This window comes from Mytilus edulis, chromosome 10 (assembly GCF_963676685.1).
Source record: "Mytilus edulis chromosome 10, xbMytEdul2.2, whole genome shotgun sequence".
Classification (NCBI taxonomy): domain Eukaryota; kingdom Metazoa; phylum Mollusca; class Bivalvia; order Mytilida; family Mytilidae; genus Mytilus; species Mytilus edulis.
This window is the reverse complement of record NC_092353.1, coordinates 8,947,904-8,960,279: the sequence shown is the minus strand read 5'-3', so window position 1 is coordinate 8,960,279 and position 12,376 is coordinate 8,947,904. Positions and strand designations below refer to the sequence as shown.

At 33.0% G+C, this 12,376-nt stretch overlaps 1 protein-coding gene across 34 annotated transcripts in view; it reads right to left on the bottom strand.

The window, feature by feature from the left end:
• The window catches only part of LOC139493321 (adenylate kinase 9-like), a 44,472-nt gene extending 35,207 nt beyond the window's left edge, over window positions 1-9,265 (bottom strand). For 33 of the 34 annotated variants that reach the window (XM_071281605.1, XM_071281624.1, XM_071281627.1 and 30 more), the window contains exons 1-7: window positions 9,195-9,265; window positions 6,891-7,034; window positions 5,833-5,953; window positions 5,286-5,435; window positions 4,678-4,790; window positions 4,209-4,316; window positions 3,916-3,984 (exon numbers count right to left, since the gene is read on the bottom strand). In XM_071281605.1, the coding sequence (XP_071137706.1) occupies window positions 3,916-3,984; window positions 4,209-4,316; window positions 4,678-4,790; window positions 5,286-5,435; window positions 5,833-5,953; window positions 6,891-7,034; window positions 9,195-9,212 (723 nt within the window). In that variant the 5' untranslated portion in view covers window positions 9,213-9,265. Of the gene's footprint in view, window positions 1-3,915; window positions 3,985-4,208; window positions 4,317-4,677; window positions 4,791-5,285; window positions 5,436-5,832; window positions 5,954-6,890; window positions 7,035-9,039; window positions 9,060-9,194 lie in introns of those variants that run through there. The other variant, XM_071281609.1, reaches the window with a different exon arrangement.
• Window positions 9,266-12,376: the final 3,111 nt, after the last annotated feature.

The following is a 12,376-nucleotide window of genomic DNA, read 5'->3' as shown; positions in this document are numbered from 1 at the left end:
TTTTATCATGTTTTGGTTATAATAGTGGATTGCTATATTTTAGTTCCTATATTTTATTGCTTCGTTGTTTCAGATCAAAGGGACCAAGCTGTTAAAAACAATTATCTTTTGTGTTTTTCCTTTAAAATCTTCAATGTTTTACTCATACCAAGCTATAAATACATTCAGTATTTACACCAAAGCAATTTAAAACAACAATCATGATTTTCCAATTATTCAACTTGAATTTGAATTAAAATTGGGCGCGAATGAGTAGAGTGCGAACGGACCTTGGGTGCGAACGTGCGAGCTGCGAACATGTAGGGTGCGAAAGTGTATTGGGCGCGAACAGACCTGATACCACAGTCTGAACCCCCTTCTCCCACAAAATATTAAGTAAATAATCTTTTTGTTACTGTTATCAAAGGTCTAATGAAACTCAGGTAATTTCAAACATTTGTCAAAGAATTCTAGTCAAACCGGTACCTGGTTAAATTGGCACCTGGACAAATCAGCACCTGGTTAAATCGACACCTGATATAGTCAATTCGTCACCCATGTTAAATATATATTTTTAACAGTATTTTAAGCAAAAAGAGTAAAAATAAGAAAGGGGTTGCCAGAATTTTTTTCAGTATTGAAGCAAAAAGAGTTAAATTCTAACTTTCACATTTTTGGGTGTTCATGTACATTTTGTATATATTTATTTTTCTCAACTAAATGACTTTTTTGGTGTATTTTTAATGATATATAATGTATATATGAGTAGTCCAAATAATTATTACGTCTGGCAAGGCTTTTTTTATTTCATTCTGGGACACCTTCCTATGACCGCAAGGCTATGTTAATTTTTTTCTGGGATGCCCAGAGAAAAAAAAATATCCTACCCAGACGTCATAATTATTTGGACTAATACATGAGATATTGGATATTTTTATGCATTATTTTAACCAGTTGACATATGCAACTATTCCAGTCATAATTACGTTTGATAACTCTGCATGTTACTGGTTTAATTAGGATTATGTAAAATTTACTGTTTACCTGATGAATGATTTAAAGAAAATTAAACAATATATTTATTTCACCTTGGTTATTTCAAGGATTTGTATAGTAAGATACTATACAAATCCTTGGTTATTTAATAGCCATTCGAGGTCTTTTTTTATAAATATAAAATAATATCGTAATAAATTGCATCGAGAACACTAATTAATCTACATTGGTATTATTATTATTTATTATTTAGGTATTGTCAAAACTTACATCGTGATAAGGTGCCATGTTTATTTTCGATCTTTGATCACGTTGATGTGATGACTTAATTAGTATCTCCTTTATCTAGCTATGCCCTTGCATGGCTATCATTATAGCGACTATAAAATGTCATATTTAATTGCAATGTAAACAGTGAAATTAAATTGAATTATGTGCATGTACAAAATAAGTGTCGAACATCGTCCACGTTTGAAAATTATTTGGTCGCCATTTTTTTTCAAAATTTTATATAATAAACAGCATGTAACAGCTTTATCAAAAGGAACCAATGTTTGATTCTATGCTGCTTTAAGGTAAGACATTGACTGAAAACGTGAGCATCCAACGGTTATTTGATTTTCAATTTTACAATCTTACAAAATATGTTTTACCAAGTCGTCGTCTCACGCTGGCAATGAGGTCGCCATCTTGAAAAATAATACCAGATTTTCTGAAAATGACTGATTTTCAAATCAATTTGGAAGGGACATAATAAAAAATTAAACTATTGCGTATACGATATTTCAAATCTTTATGAATATAGTAATAAGCACATATTCCCACAATTATTCCATCTATTTTGTTTAAATCACAATTTTAGGTTTAACACGACAGAAAATCCAATATTTATCGGATTTGGGTGATAAACAGTGTAAACTTATCGAGGCAACAAGACAAATTTTCAAAAGCATTTGGAAGGGAGAAGACCAAAATTTAAACTTTTTCAAAAGGCATAAATATATTTCTTTATATATGAGGAATTAATATATATTCCCACACTTTTTGTATCATGAACTTAAAGTACTTTATTTTATCGATTCTTGAAAGCCCCTGTGTATTTCTATACATTTTACTTAGGCTTAATACGGGTGATGTGTGACGTCGTCAAAGTCACACATGACTGCTATAGTTGGATATGGCATTTTACAGGATTGTTGGTTTAATGCTGTTTAAATTTTACTGAAAAAACACCTTAAATTTGCTAATTATTTGGCATGAAAGTTTGACTTATTGAAAGGGACTCATAGTTTTCCATTTTATTTTAATAATTGTCTAATTGTTAAAACAACAGTTGGGTAAGGGATTCGTTGTTTACCTTTATACACAACAACATATTCACTTTGGTTTCCTTATTTACCTAAATACACAACAACATATTCACTATGTACTTGGTAACAGTTATTAATTAATTGAATAGAAAATATTATAACAAATATTATTGGATGCCGAATTGACGTCAAATAGGTGCCGATTTGACTAGATGCCAATTTAACAAGGTGCCGACTTAACTTGTACGTTTCAATTCCTCTGCGATCGTTTGCGGTATTTTCTTGAGAAAACCTATTTTCCATCATCAAAGAGAAGAAGAAACTGCTTGAAAATGATTCTGGAACGCTTCATGATTGTTAAAATAAGTTTAATTCACTCAAATAACAATTTTGAAACTTGCGATGTTTAAACAGGAAGTTTCAAAAGCACGTGTAAAAGAAGAAATTAACCGGTGAGAGTGGAAATCCGTACATGACAGATATCACTATAGTACGACTTTGAAAGTAAAACAGTTCCATCCTTTTGTAAAACAGTCTTTAATATACCTATCACATTAATGTTTGAAGGGTCTTAAGCTTATTCAAACCATATAAGTCGGTATGAAACACCAAAACGGAATGAACAATAACCGATTACGTTTTGTAGTTTACAAATTCTAAACTGGTTCCCGTCAAACTACAACACTTTGTTCGAGTGTAGTGGAATACAAGCAGGAACCAGTTTGTTTGTATAGTAGATTATGAAACCGAGTGTAAACTGGTTCCTGGCTGATAAATACACAATGATCATGCATAATGATAACACAAGCAGATTCCAGTTTGTATGGAAAATAGTAAATACGAAACCAAGCGCGGTAGGCAGAGAAATGTTATGAAGTTCAGGTCGGCAGTTATGGAACAATGACTGCGTCATTTTCCAAAAACAAACAAAATAGCTTTTACAATGCATGCCTATATAATTATCTTTTAATCAAATAATAAAATTATTGGAAATGAATATACACAAATTATTACATTGGTTGCAATGAATTACATTGATTTCTCAGTTAAATAAAAACCGATAATTTCACATGTGAAATAAACGTGGTTATTTCACTCTCTGACATCATACAACAATAGGTGTTGTCAAGACGTCGATAACTGCGGATCAAAACAAATTGTGAATTCGTAGAAAAAAGATATAGTTCCTTACATGTTTTACATTAATTTCTTTAAAAAAAGCTGTTTGCCAAAGTAATAAAAAGAATAACTAATGAAAGAATTCAAATATCGAAAATTATTCAACTTGTGACATACCAACACTGATAATTAACTCATGCGCTACACGCATTCGTGAATTAATGTGGTGTTCGATCACTCGTTGAATATTTTTCTCTATTTGAATTCTTCGATTAGTTATTCTATAAGTAATAATAAATCTTAAGACACATGTTAGAAATGCTGATAAAAGTAATAACAATATATCATTCAAAGACTATTGGAAATTTGAAATGTCAGTCGATTTGTAGTTTAAAAAACTACCAAGTTACTTCTGTATCCTAACTAGAAGAACGTTTGAGCTTTTTTTTAATTAATTTATCTCCCTTTTTCTATCCTGTTTCCCTGTAATTTTTGTATTTGACTACTTTACCTCCAAACCAGCCTCTTCTTCTTCCTCTGCCTCCTCCTCTTCTTCTTCTCCTTCTTCCTCTGTGGTAGGCTGTAATTAAAAGGTATTTCCAATTACAAAATGTCAATGCAATAAAATAATCTAATTTTGTACTGACTAGCCAATACTTAACAATAGTACTGATACAAATTTGGATACAAAACTACAGAACTTTAAAAGGTCGTCTTTCGATATTTATACATGTACTTTCATATTCTCTATTATACTGTAAATTTTGATTTATAAAAAAGAAGTCCATTTAAAAGTATAATTACCTGTTTAGTTGGTTTTTCAGGTGCATACACTTCCTTGATGTAAGTTATACCCGTTAACGGGTCAACCTTCTGTCCAGTTCTTCTCTCTTCTAAATCTTTATCTGGTATCTGTGAAAATAAAGTTTGTATCACATAATATAAATTTATTTTATAGACATGAACAAAATGAATAATAAGTGTGTAGTTTAGACATGTATATCATTATTAAATAACTTAAATTCATGAAGCCAAATGAAGTTCAACAAAATTAAATGAAGAGAACATAAAGAGGGATGAGGGGTATATGTCCTGCAATCTAAGGACAAAATAACAAAAAGACATCTTTACATGATAGACGGCAAAATACAGTCTTCAACAATATCTAACCTTATGGGTCAAGAGTATTTATGTAAACAGATAGACAGAAACAATGAACAATTTGTCATCAACATGTTATTTTTCAAAGTCTACTTTTCAAGTTCATACTCACTTTAATATTAATTATAAAATCTGGTTTGAGTTTCCAGTTCTTTATAAGTTCTAGCTGATCCTTTATACTCATATTATCTTCTGACAGAGATGGGAAATCATCTAAAACATAACCTGAAAAACAAAATTATACTATTAATATTATGTCTTTCTCTGTCATTTCAGTAAGAAACAGTTAATCACTGGTGGAGTTCACTTTATATATTATTACAAGAAAACCTATGTATTTGATTAATTAATTCTAGCATGTGGTCTGATTAATCCTGTATTTTTCCATGTACGTTTGAACTGTATAGCCGTTTACTATCCTGTTGAATAAAAAAGGCTTGAAAATTTCCATTTACATAACTTGAATCTGTTGTTAGACTTAAAACTTAAACTATTGGAAATGCTGTCAAATATCCAGCAAAATCTGTTAAGGGTATTCTCTTTAAAAATATCTATCAGAAACTCAGTCAGAAAAGCATGGTCGGTATCTTAAACTAATGAAATTTAATTATTGCAATACATGAGAATAATATTCAACTACTTCTAATGGTAATAACTTCATTTTCGAAGCCCCTATCCTTCCTTCAGTGCCATGTATTTTATTATAGAACCAGTTCTTACCGTGATGTGCTACTTCAGGGGAGTTAACTTTTTCTTCTATCATTTTTATCACCATATCCTCCGACACTGCTTCACCACGGTTTAATATTTCTGCACACTTTTTACCAGACTCTGTTTCCATTTCAATTGCTCTTAGTATTATTTCAGTAGCTGAAAAAAATCAACAGATTATTCAAACATATTTTTGTTATTCAAAATTTCAAATGTGATTTTTTATTTCATACTTTAGACACATTAGATGAAAGACCAATCATTCTTAAAACATAATTCTTTTTCATAACAGTTGATTCATCCATTTTTTTTATTTGAAAACATTGTATGGCAAACGTTGGAATATTAATTGATTTCTCTTTTACTCATAATCATCCCTGAAAATTCTGATCCAACCAACATACCACAAATCCGATTATATATGATGCAAATTTAGCAAGTAGATACTTTTTCATTGATTTTTAAAACTAGAACTGATCTGTAATCCCTGACAACATTGATAATAAAAACAAACATACTGAAAATTTTTACATGCATTGATTGTCACATAACTTACGATTAATTAGTTCACATTTCCACTCTGCTGCTAAACGTCTTACAAGGCTGGTCTTCCCAGCTCCTGGTTTACCAATCACAATAAAACATGTCGGCTTGGAATGTAGAAACCTTAATGCAGTCTGCAAATTAAGATGTACCTTTAATTGATTTGTTTATAATATTGATAATATATATTTATATTGTTTTAGTGATCAATATTCATCTGTCAGCTGTGCCATTCATGCGTCCGAAGATATTATTGTGAGAATCCAGATTTCGTTCAAAGCGGGTCTGTTTACTAACTCTGGTCCCTACTTTATACAAATATTCCAATGGCAGATGTAGAAAATTTACAAAATAAATGATGTTTGGCATGCAATTTGGAAAGGAATATGATGTTTTTAACACAATACATGGATTACAGGGATTACAAATTTACTTCAAACAATTCATCATGTGCTAATGAAGTAACACACTTATTTTGCGGAAACTTACTTAGAATGATTTGATGTACGCTATTGAGTTGAAATGATAACATAATATGCAACAAACTTAAGTCAATGCTTGTCACCCTTCGATCAGCAAAAAAAAAACAATACTACAACCCCAGATCTCGAATTTTTGCGTTAAATAAAACACTGATATATTCAAGGAAACTCAACTGAACGTATCAGTAATATAAATGTGCAATCCTAACAAGTTTCAGCTGAAGCAACAGTATCATCTAATGGGTTAAACTTGGCATAACATTTACTTAAATTAGACAGTTTAAGCTAAGAGATTTAACAACAGAATTGTTGATTGTTCTATATATATGGCTGTTTAATGTGTGTGGCAAATAGATGTGAACCATACTTTGTTTTGTGCTAGCTTTTAACCTTTGATCTAAGTCCTAATTGCGGCATGCTCAGTGATTTATCTACAATAATTTACACAAAGCTAAGTGACTTAGTGGAGCTTCTATGAAATATCAAAAAAGGTAATTTGTATTCACATTAAACATTAAGACTTTGATATTTTTTTCCTGTAGTAAATCAATTTGATTTTACTATGTTGTGATTGCCTAATTACTCTCACCTCATTTTCATTATAAGGATCCATCTCCAGTTCTGTATTTTTTATAAGATCCTCTGGAAGCTCAAATGGTGTCTTGCTCCCTGGTTCTGACACACTTACTGCCCGTAACATCATAGGTTTTTCACCCTGGCCTTCCTCTGTGGCCTAAAACAAATAATTATGTATTACACTTATATGCGGACAAAGTTTTCATTTTCAGTAGGAAATTCAATAATAACAAAAATCAAACATGATAAATACACTGTCTAATGAATCCATAATTGGTTCATTTTTTTTTACTTCAGTTACTTACATTTTAGCTTAAGTAATTTGACCAAAAGTGGCAGAATAATAAGAAGTGATGGCGCCACCAAACTGAGAAAGCAGAAGATATTGGTATCTTTTTAAAATGAAAATTGTACATGCAATACTTTAATATTTACAAGTGATACAATCCAGTGTCAACAGTGACACCTACAGAATACAGAACAGAGACTGGTGCTTATTTAACATCCAATTTTAAAGCAAACAAAATGTGTTCCCTTGCCCATCTGGGGAGACTCAATTGAATGAATCAGGTAAGGCAGCTGTTACAATTAGTTAAATAAATGACTCCTGACATGGTATCTACGTCTCTTTCACTTAAAGGTATGAATTATATCTTGTTAATGATTCTCTAATAAAATAGGGTTGGACATGGCATTGTTACATACTTTAAATAGGTGTACTTAAATAATCTATATGACAATTAAATACTAGACTACTTTACATAGCACTACTAAATAAAAGTAAAGGCTAAGTAAAGACTAAAGGTAAAAAATAGAAAGTATTTCAATATTCACAAAACAAGATATATACTAAAAGGAGCAAAAGATAGTGTATTATGTTAAAATGGCAAAACCCATGGGACACCAGTAATAAGGGAAGAAGATATTATTCCTTTCAACAAAATGTATAAAATACAGTTCCAAAAACAAACTATCAACTGAAATGTATCAGATATCAACTACAGTACTATGTAGTTTAAGAACAGGATATTGTAATTTAAACTTATACAAATCAATGATATGCCCAGCACTCAACGACAAATGCAGCGGTGGACAAAAAGAAACAGTTGACCATATAATCTACTGTATTGTGAAAATTATGAGGAGGCTAGAGAGACGGTGTTGGGTGGGGATTGTTCTGGTGGTGGGATAATATTGTAAAGGACACATCTCCATTAATCCTTAGGGAGTGTACATGGATCCGCTGTACCCTTGCAGTCAATCAAGGGGTGTGTCTTAACAGGCGGAATATCGAAGTTCATACATACATACAATGATAGTTAAGGGTTTTTTTTTTTTTAAAAGGGTTAATTATTTATTTTTCTCTGCAGTGCCACATCATTATTACAAACATACTATTGAGTCTTATACAATAGCGACATAAATTTACCAGAGTGATAAAAAATACAGAGAGATTATAGTGTCAAGTTGACACTCACTAAAGTCAAGACTAAAGCATTTGTCGATGACTAGAATTACCTTGTTTGGACTGTGTACTATTTCAATTATATGGGGACGAAGTCCCCAATAACAGTAGAAAATTCAACAACAAAAAAAAGATTCGGGAAAATTTCCCGAATTTTTCATTGTACTAATGAACTCAAAATCGTTCAATTTTTTTTATGTCATGTTTTGAAATCCCGGACCTGCGCAGAAATGTACAATATACTTCCTTTTTCCGGTCTCGTTTGTATGAAACTTTGAGTAAAATATATATTTATCAGTCTAGTATAAAATAGGAAGAAACACGCAATACCAATTTCATTTTTAATAATTCCTTGATATGAAAAAACGTTACCTAATGATAGCGTTTCTTTGTTTACATTGCATATGACGTCATAATTTAAATAACGTCACAACTAAAATCCCTAACAACAGAACCAAACTCGGAAACGTTACGGTATTTCCGTTTCTTTTTGACAAATAATTAAGTTACAAAAAAATAATTCATACAGACTTCGTCCCCATTTACAGGTAATGCCTGCCTCATATTACAACCTATCTCATATAAAATAGATGGGAGAAAAAAAATGTACAAACAAACAAACATCTCACTCTCAATGTCTCAAATTGCTTCAAAAATAACATTGTTGTTTTTCTTAAAATTCAACATTTGTATTGACCTATGGTATTTTTTCTGATGTCATTTACGTCCTATAGTCGATTCAAAGAGGTGTGCATTTTTGTTTAAACTTGAGTAAATAATGGTTAATGTCAAAGCTAATAAAAGCCTGGATTTAATTAGGACGTAAGTCACTTCGCTATTCTAAAATGTTACCATTGTGGGATCCGCCATGTTGTTTTCGTCTCCAAGGAACGATCTAACCGGAAGTCAAATCTTAGGAAAACTTGCTAAATTAATGCAGCATAACCTACTCCCATTTCTTAATAAGTTTAATGTTATTTCTATATTATAGCTGTTACTTTTTTTTTAAGGCAGTTTATATGATTAATGTTCGATTTTGCAAATGAGATACTGAGCTTGCCTGTTTTATATTGTGTAACCCATCATTTCCTGATCTATACAACTCATTGGTGTATAAAATTATATATTTGATATATTATTTGCACAATTCAGTGATAATGATTTCTACAATAAATGTTTATAAATGCACGAACCCTACACTACCTTTTAAGGGAATCTCGGTTTTCGGAAAACCTCCACAATTTGTATTGAATATCACGGTAATTATTTATGTCTTTGAGACGGCCCCTATACGCGCAAATTATTAATGAAGTGGCGGATCCAGAATTTTTCATAAGTGGGGGCCCACTGACTGACCTAAGAGGGGGCCCGCTCCAGTCACGCTTCAGTGATTCCCTATACATAAGCAACCAATTTTTTTTCCCAAAAACAGAATGTTTATTTCTCGACTGTATCACTTTAATTATAGGCCAGACAAAAACTAAAAATACGTATGTCTCCACCCCTACAACTTTCATTATAGGCCAGACAAAAATTGAATATTAATATCTCTTTGCCACAACTTCCATTATAGGCAGGGCAAAAAACTGAATGCTTATGTCTCGCCTATACAACTTTCCTTGTAGGCCAGACAAAAACTGAATGCTTATGTCTCTCCACAACTTTCATTGTAGGCCAGACTGAACGCCAATGATTCTTTTTCACAACTTTCATTATAAACCAGACAAAAACTGAATGCTTATGTCTCCCTTCCACAACTTTCTTTATAGGCCAGACAAAAACGGAACACTTATGTCTCACCTCCACAACTTGCATTGTAGGCCAGGCAAAAACTGAATGCTTATATCTCCCCTCCACAACTTGCATTGTAGGCCAGGCAAAAAACGGAACACTTATGTTTCACCTCCATAACTTGCATTCTAGGCCAGGCAAAAACTGAATGCTTATGTGTTCCCTCTACTACTTTCATTAAAGGCCAGATGTTTCTCTCCAACATTTTTTGTATGACCTACAATTTTCATTGTAGGCCATACAAAAAATGAAAGCCAATGTTTCTTTACCACAACTTTCATTATAAACCAGACAAAAACTGAATGCTTATGTCTACCTTCCACAACCTTCTTTATAGGCCAGACAAAAACGGAACACTTATGTTTCACCTCCACAACTTGCATTGTAGGCCAGGCAAAAACTGAATGCTTATATCTCCCCTCCACAACTTGCATTGTAGGCCAGGCAAAAAACGGAACACTTATGTCTCACCTCCACAACTTGCATTGTAGGCCAGGCAAAAACTGAATGCTTATGTCTCCCCTCCACAACTTGCATTGTAGGCCAGGCAAAAATCGGAACACTTATGTCTCACCTCCACAACTTGCATTGTAGGCCAGGCAAAAACTAAAAGCTTATGTCTCCCCTCCACAACTTGCATTGTAGGCCATGCAGGCAAAAAACAGAACACTTATGTCTCACCTCCACAACTTGCATTGTAGGCCAGGCAAAAACTGAATGCTTATGTCTTCCCTTTACTACTTTCATTAAAGGCCAGATGTTTCTCTCTAACAATTTTCATTGTAGGCCATACAAAAAATGAAAGCCAATGTTTCTTTACCACAACTTTCATTGTTGGCCTGACAAAAACAGAGTGCTTATATGACTCCTCTCCAAAACTTTTGTTATAGGTCAGACATAAACTAACTGCGTATGTCTCCACCCCTACAACTTTCATTATAGGCCAGACAAAAATTGAATGTTAATGTCTATTTGCCACAACTTCCATTATAGGCAGGGCCAAAAGCTGAATGTTTATGTCTCTCCTATACAACTTTCATTGTAGGCCAGACAATAACTGAATGCTTATGACTCTCCACAACTTTCATTGTAGGCCAGACAAAAACTGAACGCCAATGATTCTTTTCCACAACTTTCATTATAAACCTGACAAAAACTGAATGCTTATGTCTCCCTTCCAAAACTTTCATTATAGGACAGACAAAAACGGAACACTTATGTCTCACCTCCACATCTTGCATTGTAGGCCATGCAAAAACTAAATGCGTATGTCTCCTTTCCACAACTTTCATTATAGGCCAGACAAAAACAGAACACTTAAATGTCTCCCCTCCACAACCTGCATTGTAGGCCAGACAAAAACTGAATGCTTATGTCTCCCTTCTCCAACTTTCATTATAGGCCAGACAAAAACGGAACACTTGTGTCTCACCTCCACAACTTGCATTGAAGCCAGGCAAAAACTGAATGCTTATGTCTCCCCTCAACAACATGCATTAAAGGCCAGATGTTTCTCTCCAACGATTTTCATTGTAGGCCATACAAAAAATGAAAGCCAATGTTTCTTTACCACAACTTTCATTGTTGGTCTGACAAAAACAGAGTGCTTATATGTCTCCCCTCCAAAAACAATTTATAGGTCAGACAAGAACAGAATGCTTACATCTCCCATCTACAACTTTTTTTATAGGTCAGACAAAAAAAAAGAATGTTTACATCTCCCTTCTACAACTTTTTTTATAGGTCAGACAAAAAAAAGAATGCTTATTTCTCCCCTGCACAACTTTCATTGTAGGCCAGACAAAAACTGACTGCTAATGTCTCACCTCCATAACTTTCTATAAAGCCCAGTCAGAAACTGAATGCTTACGTCTCCCCTCCACAACTGTCATTGTAGCTATAGGCAAGACAAAAAAGAGAATGGTTATTTCTCGCCTGAATCACTTTCATCATAGGCCAGACAAAAAAACTAGCTTACAAACCTTTTATTGTAGGCCAGACAAAAACTGAATGCTTATGTCTCCCCTCCACATCTTTCATTGTGGGCCAGACTAAAACTGATTGCTTAAGTTTCCCCTCAACAACTCTCATTGTAGGCCTGACAAAAACTGAATGCTTATGTCTCCCTCCACAACTTTCATTGTGGGCCAGACAAAAACTGAATGCTTAAGTCTCCCCTCAACAACTTTCATTGTAGGCATGACAAAAACTGAATGCTTATGTCTCCCTTCCACCACTTTCAT